The sequence below is a fragment of the Rana temporaria genome, chromosome 1, assembly GCF_905171775.1.
Source record: "Rana temporaria chromosome 1, aRanTem1.1, whole genome shotgun sequence".
NCBI lineage: Eukaryota > Metazoa > Chordata > Amphibia > Anura > Ranidae > Rana > Rana temporaria.
In genome coordinates, this window is record NC_053489.1 from 228,048,920 (window position 1) to 228,065,906 (window position 16,987).

A 16,987-nucleotide genomic window follows, 5' to 3' on the forward strand; every position below is an offset into this window, starting at 1 on the left:
TCATGTCTCCCCTGGTATGGTGGCTGGCGTTTCCGGTGCTTCGGGCCGGAAAGTCATTTTTCTGCAGGCCACTGGACAGTGGTCACGACGGATGCCAGCCTCTCCGGTTGGGGAGGGGCGCTTGGGGCACCCAGTCAGCCCAGGGGCACTGGACTCAGGTGGAGTCCTGCCTACTGATCAACGTTCTGGAGCTCCGAGCAATCAAGCTTTGCCTTACCAGGTGGTCCCTGGATCTACAGGGCCGACCGGTCAGGATCCTGTCCGATAACACCACGTCCGTGGCGCAGGTTGATCATCAGGGAGGCACACGGAGTTCTGTTGCAGCGACGGGGGTCGCGCGCATCCTTTCGGTGGGCCGAAGGGTCCGTTCCGGCTCTATCGGCCGGGTAAATTCGGGGAATACGAAATTGGCTAGCCGACTACCTAAGTCGCACTGCACTGGGCCAAGGAGAGTGGTCTCTCCACCCGCAGGTGTTTCGGGGTCTGTGCCGAAAGTGGGGCACTCCGGACGTGGACCTTCTAGCGTCCCGTCTCTATATCGGTAGGTGCCACGGTTCGTGGCCAGGTTTAAGGACCCGTGGGCGGACGCGTCAGGCGCGTTGGTGGCTCCTTGGGGTCGCTGTCGCCTACTTTACACCTTCCCTCCTCGGAAGCTTCTTCCTCGCCTGCTGCGCAGAGTAGAAGCTGTAGGGATTCTATCGGTCCTGATTGCCCCAGATTGGCCGCGTCGCTTCTGGTACGCGGACCAGGTGCGTCTGCTGGCAGACGCCCCCTAGCGTCTTCCCCTGGGAATTGATTTTCTGTTACAGGGTCCAATCTTCCACCCTGTTTCACAGCCACCGGCCTTAGCGGCGTGGCTGTTGAGAGCCAGGGGCTTAAGGACCGAGGCCTATTGGGCTCGGTGGTCTCTACCGTGCTGCCTGCACGGAGGTCTACCTCACGTAGGTTTTTTCCTCATACATGGAAGGCCTACTTCTCTGTGTGTGGGGAGATGAACTGGCACTCTCGTACATGCGTTGTGTACAGGATTCTGCTGTCTTTGCAGCAGGGAGTGGTTCAGGCTCTCGCCTTACGTACGGTTAGGAGCCAGATTTCTGCTCTGGCTGTTTTTTACTTGCAGCGACCCTTGGCATAGCACTCCTGGGTGCGTGCGTTGGGTCAGGGGGTCTGGCAGGTGGCCCCTCCGGTGCGCCCTCCATTACCCCCATGGGACTTGAATTTAGTCTTTTCAGTGCTTCGGGATGCTCCCTTTGAGGACATTCGGGAGGTTTTTTGTTTTATTGTCACAAAAGGTGATTTTATTTCTGGTAGCAATTACCTCGATCAGACGGGTGTCTGTCTGTTCTGGTGGCCTTGTCTTGCAAGGCTCCCTGCTTGGTCATCCGTAAGGATGAGGTGGTGCTGCGGCCGCAGCCGTTTTTCTCCCTAAGGTCGTTTCGGCTTTTCACTTGGATGTGGACATTGTTCTTCCATCCTTGTGTCCTCAGCCGAAGAACCCGAAGGAGGCCACTTTACATTCTTTGGATGTGGTTCGGGCCCTTCGAGTTTACTTGTCGGCGACAGCTCCGTTCCGGATGTCGGACTCGCTGTTCGTGTCTGTGTCCGGTCCCAGTAAGGGCCTGGCAGTTTTGTCGGCCACCATTTCCAGGTGGATCCGACGGATTGTGCTTCAGGCCTACGCCCTGAAGGGGCGGGCGCCTCCCTTTCGGGTCACGGCGCATTCGACCAGGGCGATCGGGGGCCTCTTGGGCTTCCGACACCAAGCCTCTGTGTTACTGGTGTGTAAGGCTGCGACCTGGTCGTCGGTCCACGCTTTTTCAAAGTTTTATATGGTGGATGTGAGTGCATCTTCGGATGCCTCCATTGGCCGCAGGGTGTTACAGGCGGCAGTTTAAGGTTGGAGTTCCTCCGTTGAGTAACTCCGGTTTTTGTTTGGGGTGTAACCTGTTTTTGCTGTTATTTTTCCCACCCCTCGAATTTTTTTGACACTGCTTGGGGACGTCCCTAAGGTCAATGAAGGCTGTGTCCGTCTATGAACGAAAGAGAAAAAAGGATTTTTGTACTCACCGTAAAATCCATTTCTCTGAGTTCATAGACGGACACAGCACCCACCCCTCCTTTGTTTGTACTGCTTGTTACGAACTGAGGCTGCTAAAGCAGGGTGTGGGTTATGCCTGGGGGAGCCACGCCCCCTGGGAGGAGCAGCATGAAGGAAAGTTTTTAACACCTTAAGTGCTGTAGAATTCTGCCTAAATCTCCTGGTAGGAAGAAGCATAACCCTAAGGTCAATGAAGGCTGTGTCCGTCTATGAACTCGGAGAAATGGATTTTACGGTGAGTACAAAAATCCTTTTATTTGCAGGTGTGGCATGGATATCCTTATGAAAGGTATCTTTTCTAAGAGCCACCGGTTTCTGAAGGGGCAATCAGGTTGCAAATTGTGTGCAAGGAAATATCTGTTAGCGAGTAACTGAAGAGTGTCAGAGTTCACGGTATGAGTGAGAGGGTCAGGATGGCAGCCAGAGAAGAAGCATTTCCATTTACAGTATATCCATTGTGTAAATCTCATCCATTTTGTTTTCTGAATTTCAGGATCCTCATGGATACTTTACCAATCTAAAAGTCGACCAGCTCCTACGGGTGTTTCCGTATGTTGACCAGCAAGAATGCGGTTCACTGTGAGGAAGGTGCTGTTAGTGATCTCCTTCATTGTATTGGCAGCGTTGGCTGCACACCTTGGCCAACAGATGTTAGAATGCCAGCAAATTCTCGATGAAGGCTATGGCAGGAAAAATCATGGCGTTATGAAGCCAGAGAGTGAAGAATTAGTTATGATGGATGCCCAGAACATAGAATACAGATACAGTAAAGACATGCCACTTATATTTATTGGCGGAGTGCCACGAAGTGGTACAACTTTAATGAGAGCAATGCTGGACGCTCACCCCGATGTCCGATGTGGAGAAGAAACGCGTATTATTCCACGGATTTTAGCAATGCGCCAAGCGTGGTCGAAATCCGGCAGTGAAAAGATGCGCCTTGATGAAGCTGGTGTTACAGACCAGGTCATGGATGCTGCTGTACAGGCATTTATACTAGAAATAATAGCCAAACATGGAGAACCTGCAAAACTTTTATGTAACAAAGATCCTTTCACTTTGAAATCGTCAGTTTATCTCTCCAAACTCTTCCCGAATTCCAAGTTTCTGTTAATGATAAGGGATGGACGTGCCTCTGTACATTCCATGATCACTAGAAGGATAACTATAGCTGGCTTCGATTTAAACAGTTATAGAGACTGCCTCACCAAGTGGAACAAAGCGATAGAGATTATGTACGCACAGTGCTTAGAAATTGGGGTGCGAAAGTGCCTTCCTGTTTATTATGAACAGTTAGTCTTGCACCCCAAGCAGACGATGCAAGCAATTATAGAATTTCTGAGCATACCCTGGGATGATGCCGTGCTGCATCACGAGGAATTGATCGGGAAACCTGGAGGAGTGTCTCTCTCAAAGTCAGTACTGCTCTTCATTCCATATTTGTGTTTTGTTTTAGAAAGTCCAGTAGGCATGACTATCTGTTACCTATATCTAGCCTTTATTTTCTTGGCTTTTCTTCAAACTAGATTGTCCCATGTTTTGCTGAGATGTGTGTTTGAATGCTCAGTACATTAGAAGTGTCATAATGTCTCAAGCTGCTGCTGTCCAAGGTGTCCAACATAAAAGATTTAGTCCAATTACGTGATCACATTCCGGTCACTAGCGGAGCCAGTCTAATATGGAAAGCTTTATAAGCAGGTGGGCTATTTATTGTAGAAGAGAGTTGAACTTTCAGCACAGTTTACATTTCTGTCATGGTGCCAGGATGACTGAATTCTTGTGCATACTTGGGAGTTACGTCATCCCGGGGCAGCCAATTAAGAACTGTCACCAAGAAGAGGGTAGGAGAAAATGCCGGCAAGGGACCAAGTGGGCGTCGGACAGTTGGGATGTAAGTATTGTGGACATTAGTTTTGCAGTCCTAGCAGGCCACAGAAATTAGTATAGTTCCCATATGACTGAATATACTATTGTCCTGCTGCTTTCAGTTTCATTGGATGTACCTGCCTTTCCTCTGTGTTCAGTAGGTCCTAAGGGTCACAGTAGTTCTCCCTGATTGCACTGGAGAGCCTGGTAAATGCGGCAGGCTGACACAAATAATACTAAAATCCTGGCTGCAGCCAGGATCCTGGTATCACTGCTTGCTGACTAGGATATTTATATACATACGGCAGTCAGTAAGCAGTTAAAGAACCAATTTAAAATATCAAATCTGCAGTAAGCACTGCTAAATAGGTGCAATATAAATTGTGATGCAACATTTATGGGCCCATTCACTACAGGAAATGCATGTGACTTGCACGGATCGTTCTGTGTGTTCCTGTGCGATTCACATGCAGTTCTGGGCAGTGCATTTTCAGCCCATTTATTTTGAATGGGCTGAAATTGCACTGCACATAAAGTAGTGCATGCACTATGTTTGGAAACACACTGCAACAAGATCACATGATACATTTGTACCATGTGATCTGGTGCCGGTGACTTGTCCTGAATGTTCCACTATGGGGGAAGTTCCTGCACTGACTGCGCAGGCGCAAACTTCCCGACGGAAATCCCCGAACCTCGCCCGGCATCCAGGCTCATTCTTTAACATCCCCGTGGATTGGAGGATGTTAAAAAAAGAGCCAGGAGGCCGAGCGAGCGAAGCGAGCCGTCCGAGCGCAGCGAGGCCGACTGGCCACTTTCCTCTAAGTCCACGTCGCCCTGGATGCCGGCCGCCGTTCGGGGATTTCCGTCAGCAAGTTTGCACCTGCGCAGTGCTTGAAGGAACTTTCCCGATGGCTGGAACCATCTCTGCACCTCAGTTCGCGCATGCGCTGGAACTTCCATGATACATGGAACCAGCACGGCAGATCACCGGCAAATGCACTGCGTTTGCGACCTGCATTTTAGGGTGTTGTTAATTTTGCCCTGATACCCATTGCAGACTGCACAGAAGGTGGCTTTCCCACAGGCCTCTCTAGTGTGAATGGGCCTTTAAAGTCAATTTGCGTAAAAAACAAAACAAACAATTTTTAGGCAGTTTAGGAATGTACAAACGAACAATGAAAAAGAACATGCTTGCCAGTAAGATATACAAAGTATCATTGTGGTTTTCATAGTTTCACAATAAGCTTGTGTTCCATCATTCACAAAACAATCTTCCTCTGGTGCTTAGCCTGTGAAAATGTAAAGACACACTATTTACATGCTAAATATCACAAAACATACATATTTAACACATTTGATAACTAAGGCATGTTTTTTAGTGAGTGGACTACTTATCAAATATGTGCCTCATGAGTTCTTTTAACGGGGTTGTAAAGGTTTGTTTTTTATTTTCTAAATAGGTTCCTTTAAGCTAGTGCATTGTTGGTTCACTTACCTTTTCCTTCCATTTCCCTTCTAAATGTTTTTTTTCTTTGTCTGAATTTCTCACTACCTGTTCCTCCTCAGTAAGCTGTTCTGACTGGCTGACTAACCACCGCTCGGATGATGGTGAAAAGTTTACTGAGGAGAAACATAAAATTGCAATGGGTGACAGCGCTCAGGATGTCTGCATAGAAGATCATGGGTAAAATATATATACAAATAAAAGGGAGAGGGCTACAAACACAAAATTGTGTATATAGTGAATAAGCAGTCCAAGAGACAAGTATTCCAGTCCATATAATGTACGATATAGTTAATGTGAGTGGCTCTTCAAGGCCAATAGGGATAACTGACAGGTACTCAGGGCAGCTCTTCTCAGGAGCGAAGCCAGCTCAGGATATACATAGAGAAAAAAAAAAAAAAAAAACGCGCCTCTGAGTGATCTGTTTTAATGAAGTAACAAATTAGTATATCCAACACTTAGAGCCCGTTCACACTGGGGCGACCTGGGATACGACTTTGAGTCGCCCCAAGTCGCGCGGTCGAGAAAATGAATGGAAGTGAATGGGAGCCGTCTTAATGTACACTACTGAAGTCGCTCCAACTTCAGAAAAGGTTCCTGTACTACTTCAATCCGACTTTTAGGCAACTTGTACCCATTGATTTCAATGGAAGTCTCCTCAGAAGTCGGATCACTGTCTTAACCACTTCAGCCCCGGACCATATTGCTGCTCAATGACCGGGCCCCTTTTTGCGATTCGGCACTGCGACGCTTTAACTGACAATTGCGCGGTCGTGCGACGTGGTTCCCAAACATAATTGGCGTCCTTTTTTCCCCACAAATAGAGCTTTCTTTTGGTGGTATTTGATCACCTCTGCGGTTTTTCTTTTTTGAGCTATAAACAAAAATAGAGCGACAATTTTGAAACACGTTGTGGTTCTCTGTTCTTTTCCGGTCCAGCTGAAATTCAGACAAAAAAAAAAAAAAACATTTAGAAGGGAAATCGATATATATATATATATATATATATATATATATATATATATATATATATATATATATATATATATATATATATATATATATATATATATATATATATATATATATATATGTGTGTGTGTGTACAGTTATGCTCATAAGTTTACATACCCTGGAAGCATTTATGATTTCTTGCCCATTTTTCAGAGAATACAAATGATAAAACAAAAACATTTCTTACACTCGTGGTTAGTGTTTGGCTGAAGCCATTTATTATCTGTCAACTGTGTTTAATCTTTTTTTTAAATCATGATGGCTAAAAAAACTACCCAAATGACACTGCGTGGTGAGCGTGCATACAGGCCATAGCGGCTGAGGGCATTACTTATTTTCTTTGAAACAATTGTACCTACTAATTCCAGGTCTTTATGAAGCTCTCCACAAGTGGTCCTTGGATCTTGGACACAACTCTTCTGATCATTTTTTTTTGTTTATTTTTTTTACTGCACTGTCAAATCTTGTGAGGAGCAATTGGTCGTGGCCAGTTTATGATGAAATGTTCTTTCCACTTCCGGATTATGGCCCCAACAGTGCTCACTGGAACATTCAGAAGTTTGGAAATCCTTGTGTAACCAATGCCATTAGTGTGTTTTGCAAAGGTCTCGAGAAAGCTCTTTTTGCTTTTACTCATCATAGGATGTTTCTTGTGTGACTCTCTGATAATGAGACGCCCTTTTTATAGGCCGTCAGTTTAGACTGAACCAGCTGATATTAATTTGAACTGACAAGGGGCAGGATTGCTTTCTAATTACTGATAGATTTCAGCTGATGTCTTGGCTTTCCATGCCTTTTTGCACCTCACTTTCTTTGTGTTCAAAACTTTATTCTGTGTCATTCCATTTTATTATACAACTTAATTTCTGGACTTGTTTTTGTTTCTTTGTATGTATGGGTTGCCACTGACATGTGGTGAAAATTTCATGTCAGTAGCACCTTTAGAAAAATAGTGACGTGTTCAATTCTTATTTTATCCGCTGTATATGTTATTCCTACAGAATATGAGTATATTCTATTGTTTCCTAAATAAGCCTGCATTATAATTCTCAGAACTGTTTACATTGTATTTAACATGTTTAAAAATAATAGTTTTGACCAAAGGAAATGGAAACCTCCTGTCTCTTTGCACTTCTTTCCAGTCATTTAATAGATGGCTCTGTATTTTCAGAACTGAAAAGTCAACGGACCAAGTAATGAAGCCTGTGAACCTCGAAGCCCTGTCTAAGTGGGTTGGGAAACTTCCTACAGACATTGTAGAGGACATGCCTCGTATTGCCCCAATGCTTGCCAGACTGGGCTACGATCCCTATGCCAACCCACCAAGATATGGTAGCCCAGATGCCATAGTTGTTAACAACACTCATAGAGTGAGTATTATGATTTATTTGTAATACACATGCTTAACTCGCAGAAATATGATAATCTGCTAATAGAATGGAAATAAGCTGGCCATACACGGCTCAAAATTTGTGCGCTTTAATAGGGACCAAATGAATTTCAGTTTAATGTGTGGCAATCACTGCTTGACCAAAGTTGACCACTTGATTGATTTCTGTTTGAAAGCACATTCTGAAAGTTTCTCAATCAGCGGCTTGATTGTGTATGGCCAGCTATAATCGCTTCTTTTAACGCAAAATTGGAGATTGTGTGACTATTTAAAGTGGAGGTTCACCCAAAAACCTTTTTTTTTACCATTAGATTGAGGCTCGTTTTGTCTAGGGGAATCGGGTGTTTTTTTTTTTACAATCGAAGCAGTACTTACCGTTTTAGAGATGCATCTTCTCCGCCGCTTCCGGATATGGGCTGCGGGACTGGGCGTTCCTATTTGATTGACAGTCTTCCGACGGTCGCATACATCACGTCACGATTTTCCGAAAGTAGCCGAACGTCGGTGCGCAGGCGCCGTATAGAGCCGCACCGACGTTTGGCTTCTTTCGGCTACTCGTGACGCGGATGTATGCGACCGTCGGAAGCCTGTCGGAAGACTGTCAATCAAATAGGAATGCCCAGTCCCGAAGACCATACCCGTAAGCGGCGGAGAAGATCGCTCTCTAAAACGGTAAGTACTGCTCGGATTTAAAAAAAAACTACCCGATTCCCCTTGACAAAATGAGCATGAATCTAATCTCAAATTTTTTTTTTCGGGTGAACTCCCACTTTAAGGAAAACTCTAATGGTTTTATGTGGTGTGTTGTTGTTTTTTTTTTTTTTTTTCTAGAAGTTTTAAAATTGTTGTGTTATCTGCCATTTGTGTGTGTGTGTGCGTGCGCGCACACACAAATGGCAGAGGAATGTGGGAACTTGCAGGGATCTTGCCATTGACTGACTGACTGTCAGTCAATGGTCAGTCAAAAGCTCATTGGATCAAAAAAAAAAAAAGTGCAAGTTTATAGTTCAGCTAGAGACCAGTTTGGAGAATGCCCAAGCTCATTTCTTCTACTGACCTTAGCTTCTAATATGATTAGCCACCTCCTGACCTCCACGCCTTTATATTGAGACTGCCAATCACATCATTGTTGGTAAGAGTGCGCAGGAGGAGAGTGCCTGTGGAAGATCTGGTCTCTATTTGCTGAATAGAGTACCTCTGTTTGGCAATGTCTAGATCCACATTTCTGCCTGAAAGTATTCAATCATTTGTCAACAGCAGTGAAAAAGGATCAGCGAGTTGGAAATCTGTGGTGGTCCATATTTGCATGTTAAGTGTTGCCATAAAAAGAAAAAATTCATATGTGCTTTGTTAGTGACATACTTGTTGGTAAATGTAGTCTGTACGATATTTATTTTGTAGGTTTCTGCTAAATAACTGGTGATCCTGCCAGTTCCCTGAGGATCCTGTTTCAAACTGACCACTCTAAGCGTGGAAATATATCTATGCTGTCATGGTCAGTTTGTGTCCCTGCAATCCCTGCTAAGAAATACAGGATGCCATGCCCATGTACAGGCATGTATACCCTGTAGTCCGTTTTTTGCCGTTTGGCTCACTGTAAAAAAAAAAAAAGGTACAAGAGCTAGTTTAGCGCAGGGAAACTATAAGGCTGCATTCACACCTCGGCGTATATACGCCTGAAGCACGACGCTCGTGCCGCTGGAGGGGCGAATTTCCATTGATGTCTATGAGATGGTTCACATCGAACGCTGTATGCCTGCCGCCTGAAAACAAGTCTCGGACCCTTTTTTTCAGGCGGTATTGGCGTTCGGGCATAGACATCAATGGAAATTATTTGTTAAAAAAAAAAAAAAAAGTAAACGAATTGCGGCAAAATACGCCGCGTATGCGGCGTTACAATGTGAATGCAGCCTTAGTAGGAGAAGCTTCTAGTCCTCTGCTGCTTGTCACATGTTCAAAATAAAAGAAAGCCCTTTGTAATATATAGTAAAAAATATTACTAAACAATTTTAAATTGTTGTAGAAATATATATTTGAAATCAAATATTTACTATTTTGTGGAAATAACATGGTCTGGGCGGATTTCTGCCAGTCACAGGCTGTGTTACTCCCCTTTAACCTGTGTCTTAGAATAACAGGGAGGTGAAGCCACCATCAATGTACATGTAATATCCTTCCCCCCTCATTTTGTTTAGCTGGTTAGTGGCATGGAGAAGGAGGGTGTGGGATTTAATTTACCACTATGCATACACCCACATGTGTGACTCTATAGTCACATGGGCTGCTCAGATGTGATAGGGAAGTAATGCTCAGGATAGAAACTCACTGAAAACTGAGCATGTGCAGAGTTGCCACTGCAGCTGCAAAATTCCTAGCTGAATTGGGGACATGAACAGAAGGGGGAGATAGAGAGCAGCAGGATCAACAAGGTTTGCAGGAAATGAATCTCATAGTGAGTATGATACACCATTTATTGATAGTTTTTTATGATGTGGGTTTAGTGACACTTTAAGATTGGGATTGTAGCTTACAGCAGTTACACATGCTTATAGGTGCTGATGGTATGTGATTGAGGAAAGGATATTGTGATCACTCGATTACATCTCTTTTTGTTTGATTATTTTGCCGGTACAGTCTGTATGTGTTTGACGGAAGCAATACTTTTTTGCAGATCTTGAAGGGAGATTTTAAAACCCCAAGCAGCCTGAAAGGATATATTCAGGTACAATATTATTATTTTTATATTTTAGTTAGACCAACTTTGTTTTATTTGCATGCTGATTGTAATGTAGAATATATTTTATCTAAAAAGTATTGAATATTAGAAAACATTTTGAAGTACTAAAGCAGATGTGTTTCTTTCCATATATCCCATTCATATTAAATTGGGCTCTGTTCAAATATTTGTAGATGTAGTGAATGCGGCATTGTCAGATTTCTAGGTCAATGTACTTGATACCAGTAGGATGCGTCATATAAGACTTTAGGTAACTATCCTACTATTGTGTACGTTTATATAATTCCAGTATCTTGCTTCATCCTTTGTGTATTATGAAGATAATTACTGTGCAGGTATCGTCACTTGTGACTTTCCTCTCACTGGAACAAATTACTCCGATTGCTACAGAATAAAAAATGTATATTTTCTCAAAGGAAATAACACAACCACAACATCTTTCTTCACAGGTTCATCAAAATAACTCTTCACACTGGTGACGGCAAATGTTTAGGTAAAGCTTTATCTAAAGTTATGCAAGCTAAACAGTGTTGATGTTTTAAATAATGTGACTTAGGCTTCATGTACACATTGTTCAACCTGCCTCAACGATTTAACTTGACAGCTAGAAACTGGCCAGAAAACTACCATTTAGCCACGTTTTAATGCCTCGTTTGCGTCTAGAGCGTTTTTGGGGGGGAAGGGGGGTTAAAATGGAAAAAAAAAGTCTGTAAATGAAACCCTGCTAAAAGCGAGTTACTGCGTTTAGCGCTTGAAATGCCTCTAAACACAACTTCTGAACGCATTTTTTCTAGAAAAAGCCTCTAAACTCAACGGCCTAAAAACGATCCAGTGTACATGTACTCATAAGATAACACAGTAGAGTTCAGGGGCAGTTGGAAAACAATGCCCAACTGCTCCTAAATGTCCATTTCCCAGCAGCAGGTCTTAATTTTAATAGCATAATAATTAGTCTAATATACAGTAACATTTTTTATACATTTGTGAAAAGAAAATTGGCATCAAGCTAAACCCGTCATTGTTTGATTAAACTGTGTACTACTAACTAGTTGTGGGGATTTAATGCGATGTTCTGCATTGCGAAGTGAAATGACTATCCTGGAACTAGCATGTGGCCACTTACATCAGACTGTTCATTTACTTGATGATGGATTTAATTAATATTTAATAATGATGCTGTAAAAATATAGTGTTTATATGTGGTAACAGCCTGTGGAGGCAAGTATGGAAGGCAGTAGTCCAGAGAAAGAAGAGTGCAGGATCTGTGTCGGACTGACCTTTTTTCAATTCTAGCCTATTTGACTTAACATCCCCCCCACCCCCAGATCAGCAAAGTCAGCGGCTGCAAATACTTTAAAAAAAAATAAAACCAAAGGACACTTGCCTATCCAGGGATCTTCACCTGGGCCGTTTATTCGCCAGGCCTTATGTCGCCGGCTTGTTTACTAAGGGAAGCTGGCTGTGACTACTTGTAACTTCACAGCCGGTTTCCCCACTACACATGTGGTATGTATGAATTGTCCCGCAGCCTTCTGGGGCCTGTGACATTTCCCAGAAGGATGTGGGCAGAGAGGAGGGGGATAAGAGAACTGCCTAGGGTACTAAAACTAGGTGTCTGTTCCCCCCCCCCCCCCCCCACAAAAAAACAAACCTCCAAAAGTGTAAATAGAGTGGGGAAAGAGGTGTTAAAGTGGAACTTCGCTTTTAGGGTGAAGTTCCACTTTAAGCATCGTAGTGTAAATTTGATGTACTAAATCATTATTGATTAAAATAAGTCGCTTTGAATTTAAATGAAATAATAATGCAGAAAATATGGCCAGTTTTGGAGTTGTGCAAACGTTTGTCACGTTTTTCATCAAAGTTTTTATACGTAGACCCCATAAGTGGCTGGCATTTGGCTGTACACTGAGTGCACAATTATTAGGCAAGTGAATATTTTGACCAAATCATAATTTTTATGCATGGTGTCCAATTCAAAGCTGTAAACTTTAATGCTTATTGGACTTGAGCATATCAGGTGATGTATATTTGTGTAATGAGGGAGGGTGTGGCCTAAGGAGATCAACATCCTATATCAAGGTGTGCATAATTATTAGGCAGCTTCTTTTCCTAAGGCAAAAAATTCAAAGTCAAAATGTTTTAAAAAGCCTTTCAGAGGAATGCAGCACTTTTGAAATTGCTAAGTAATTGGGGCCCGATCACGGAACCAACAAACATTTTGTTGCAAATTGTCAGCAGTGTCGCAAGAAGAAAAGTGTTGAGGAAAAAGTACCAGGTCGCATGCCCTCAACTTGGGGGGTGGGTGCGCCCCCCCCACCCCAAAGCACCTTGTCTTCATGTTGATGAGGACAAGGGCCTCCTCCCGACAACCCTGGCCTTTTGTTAGTCGGGGTCTGCGGACAGGAGGCTTATCGGAATCTAGGAGCCCCCTTTAACAAGGGGGCCCCCAGATCCCGGCTCCCCACCCTATGTGAATGAGTTTGGGGTACATTGTACCCCTACCCAGTCACCTAAAGAAAAAAGTGTCAAAGTAATTTATTAAGCAGCTCCGGCGTTTCTCCCGACTTCTTCTCAGGCTCTTCTGCCTCCTCAGCTGATGTCTTCCCCCCTCTTTGGTTCTTCTCCGCTCTCTCTCCGATTCTTCTCCCTCTGTCTGCTGTCTTCTGCTGGGTCTTCTCACTTTTTTTTTTTCACGGTCTTCTCTGCTGTCTTCTTCCGATGTTGACCCAACTCTCTCTCCTGTTCTAATGCCGGGTGCGCGGTGTGCCACTACTTATATTGGCATGGGGTGGGGTCACCGTATGATGTCATCTGGAGGCCCCACCCTTATGACGTCACCGCCCGAGGAATGATGGGTACAACCAACGGCCAGGGTTATCAGGAAGATGCCCTTGTCATCAACATAGGGACAAGGTGCTTTGGGGTGGGGGGGCGGGCATGCGAGGGCATGCGGCCTGGTACGGTTCATGGGGGGGGGGGGGGTGCTTGCTAGTCCATGCCCCCTTCCCGGGCTGCTTGCTTGGATAATGGTCTGGTATGGATTTTTGGGGGGACCCCCACGCTGTTTTTTTTTGGTGTAGGGGTTCCCCTTAAAATCCACACCAGACCGATGGGCCTGGTATGCTCCTGGAGGGGGAACCCATGCCGGGTTTTATTTTTTAACATTTTGCGTGGAGTTCCCCCTAAAGATTTATACCAGACACAGTGCCTGGTATTGTCTGGGATCAAAATCGGATCCCTTTTCACTGAAGTCAGACTTCAAGTTGCAGGGCAAAGTCGGATCCAAAGTGGTACGACTGCCGTGTCATACCAGTGTGAACCCGGGCCTAAATGATGGAAGATGTGTACTGACTCCTATTTAACATGAGTTTGAATGTGATTGCGTAATTCTGAACACGGCTACATCCCCAGTTATTAGAGGGTGTGCACACTTGCGCAACCCCTAAAAGATTTCTGTTTGTTTTCAATTGAGTTGTACAGTTTATATGTCGAATTTTTTTAATTCACAGAAACCTGACATTTCAACAGGTGTGTAGACTTTTTATATCCATTGAATATTGGTCACTGATTATTTTTTTAAGGGTCAAAAATGTTTACTTGTGAATTTTGAGTTGTCTTTTATTCTCACTTTTAACATTAACAAGTGAGATGGGACAAAAATTTTTTTTCATTTAGTTGCCCAATAATTGTGCACCGATAGATATTCTTGTAAGAAAGCCAAAACCTCACTGTTGGTTTCCTAAATATTCAGGTTTAAGGTTTGTTTACTTTTTGGATTGACCGAGAGCACTAAAGTTCAATATTCATCCTTAAAAATACAGCTTGCCTAATAATTGTACACAGTGTAACTGCAGGATTTTTAGTCTGCTGCAGGTATTCCCATCCATTATATCTGCAGATTATTTTGTTTGGGACAGTTGTAGGTAACAAAAATAGATTTGTGATTATCATATGTCTGAGTCTCCGTACATGTTATGCTTTGTCTCGGTTTAACGTTTAGTACATGTTTTCCTTTATTACCTGATTACTATGTAAAATCCTGTATCACTTTCTTTTTTCAGAGCTGGATGTTCTATAATGGGACCGAACAGAGAAAAACTCCTTGCAGTTATGAAAGGAAATTAGATATCCAAGCATATTGCTTGCCAAATATTGCCAAACTGACTGTCTATAGAGTGGAATGTATTTGCACTTGTTTGTACCGCTGGATTCTTTGACAGCTGTCAGTAAGAAATTCTCTCTGTAGCTTATCTGACCTTACTGTGGAGAAAACCTGATCTGTGGATCTTTTAGTCGTCATTGAATCTGCAGCCAATATTTTGTAATGAGCCACAGCCATTTTGTACCACTCCGTTACAGCACCAGATCGGAAATGGCGCTTCACTAATTTACATCTTCTTTGTTTTTAAAGGTCACTAAACTGATGAAATGAAGGAGCAAAGGCAATAAGTTTTAGTTTTAATTTTTTAGGTTTTTTTTATTAACAAAAGTTATCCGGTACATTGTAACATTTACAATTGCATTTGTTCCAAATGCTTCAGAGCAAAAGAGAAGACTGGATAGCTCACTCGCTGAAGAAGTGTACTGGTGACTTTTTAAATGTATTCTAAAAATCTCTATTTAAATTTTAATATATGATTCATTCAGGGTTTCCAACCCCATTTCATTATATTAAACCGTTTAATGAAGTTGCTGCCTTTGTGTCTTTATTGTATATAGATGCTTTGGTCTATAAAAGCTAGCAGAAAATCATGGTTGCTGAAAGGCCACTTTGCACACACTGCAACAATTTATGAAAAGGGATCATAGAGTAGAATAATATTGTGGGTAGAACCCATAGCAGCCAGTCGGTTTTAATGTTTGCTGTCACTCCACTTACATTTGTTCATGTTTTCATATATCCGCACAATTGTTTAGCAGCCAAATGCATACACAGAAGAATTTTCATTTGTCTCCTCCATGTCATAAGGTTAGAAAACGTAACTGCAAACAGTTACAGTCCCCTGAGAAAGGACAACCCTTGGAAATTTACTTTTTTCAACATGCTTGACGAACATTAGATCTTCATTAAAATAGTGCCTACAAGTAAAGGTGATGCACTTGTCCACTTCCCTCTGACCTGACATGTATAAGCGGCCTCTCAATGGGTGGGCTTTAACACTGAGTGGGTGCATATACAGGTGAAACTTGAAAAATTAGAATATTGTGCAAAAGTTATTTTTCCCTAATGCAACTTAAAAGGTGAAACTAATATATGAGATAGACTCATTACATACAAAGCAAGACAGTTCAAGCCGTGATTTGTCATAATTGTGATCATTATGGCTTACAGCGCATGGAAAATTCCAAATCCACGATCTCAGAAAATTTTAATATTGTAAAAAGGTGCAATATTCTAGGCTCAAAGTGTCCCACTCTATTCGGCTAATTAAGCCATAACACCTGCAAAGGGTTCCCGAGCCTTTAAATGGTCTCTCAGTCTGGTTCAGTAAGAATCATAATCATGGGAAAGACTGCTGACCTGACAGTTGTGCAGAAAACCATCATTGACACCCTCCATAAGGAGGAAAAGCCTCAAAAGGTAATTGCAAAAGAAGTTGGATGTTCCCAAAGTGCTGTATCAAAGCACATTAATAGAAAGTTATGTGGAAGGGAAAAGTGTGGAAGAAAAAGGTGCACAAGCAGCAGGGATGACCGCAGCCTGGAAAGGATTGTCAGGAAAAGGCAATTCAAAAGTGTTGGGGACTTTCACAAGGAGTGGACTAAGGCTGGGAGTCGGTGCATCAAGAGCCACCACACACAGACGGATCCTGCACATGGGCTTCAAATGTCGTATTCCTCTTGTCAAGCCACTCCTGAACAACAAACAACGTCAGAAGCGTCTTACCTGGGCTAAAGAAAAACACACCTGGTCTGTTGCTCAGTGGTCCAAAGTCCTCTTTTCTGATGAGAGCAAATTATGCATCTCATTTGGAAACCAAGGACCGAGAGTATGGAGGAAGAATGGAGAGGCACACACTGCAAGATGCTTGAAGTCCAGTGTGAAGATTCCACAGTCTGTGTGGATTTGGGGAGCCACGTCATCTGCTGGTGTTGGTCCACTGTGCTTCATTAAGTCCAGGGTCAACGCAGCCATCTACCAGGAGATTTTGGAGCACTTCATGCTTCCTTCCGCAGACGAGCTCTATGGGGATGCTGATTTCATTTTACAGCAGGACTTGGCACCTGCCCACACTGCCAAAAGCGCCAAAACCTGGTTCAATGACCGTGGGATTACTGTGCTTGATTGGCCAGCAAACTCACCTGACCCAAACCCCATAGAGAATCTATGGGGCATTGCCAAGAGAAAGATGAGAGACATGAGACTGAACAATG

General features: G+C 43.3%; 1 protein-coding gene across 5 annotated transcripts in view; it reads left to right on the forward strand.

Moving 5' to 3' along the window:
* TPST2 (tyrosylprotein sulfotransferase 2) overlaps window positions 1-15,300 on the forward strand; it is a 76,583-nt gene extending 61,283 nt beyond the window's left edge. For all 5 annotated transcript variants that reach the window (XM_040351131.1, XM_040351141.1, XM_040351166.1 and 2 more), the window contains 5 exons: window positions 2,592-3,513; window positions 7,657-7,855; window positions 10,547-10,597; window positions 11,062-11,105; window positions 14,674-15,300. In XM_040351131.1, coding sequence (XP_040207065.1) covers window positions 2,666-3,513; window positions 7,657-7,855; window positions 10,547-10,597; window positions 11,062-11,091 — 1,128 coding nt within the window. In that variant the 5' untranslated portion in view covers window positions 2,592-2,665 and the 3' untranslated portion in view covers window positions 11,092-11,105; window positions 14,674-15,300. The remainder of the gene's footprint in view (window positions 1-2,591; window positions 3,514-7,656; window positions 7,856-10,546; window positions 10,598-11,061; window positions 11,106-14,673) is intronic.
* Window positions 15,301-16,987: the final 1,687 nt, after the last annotated feature.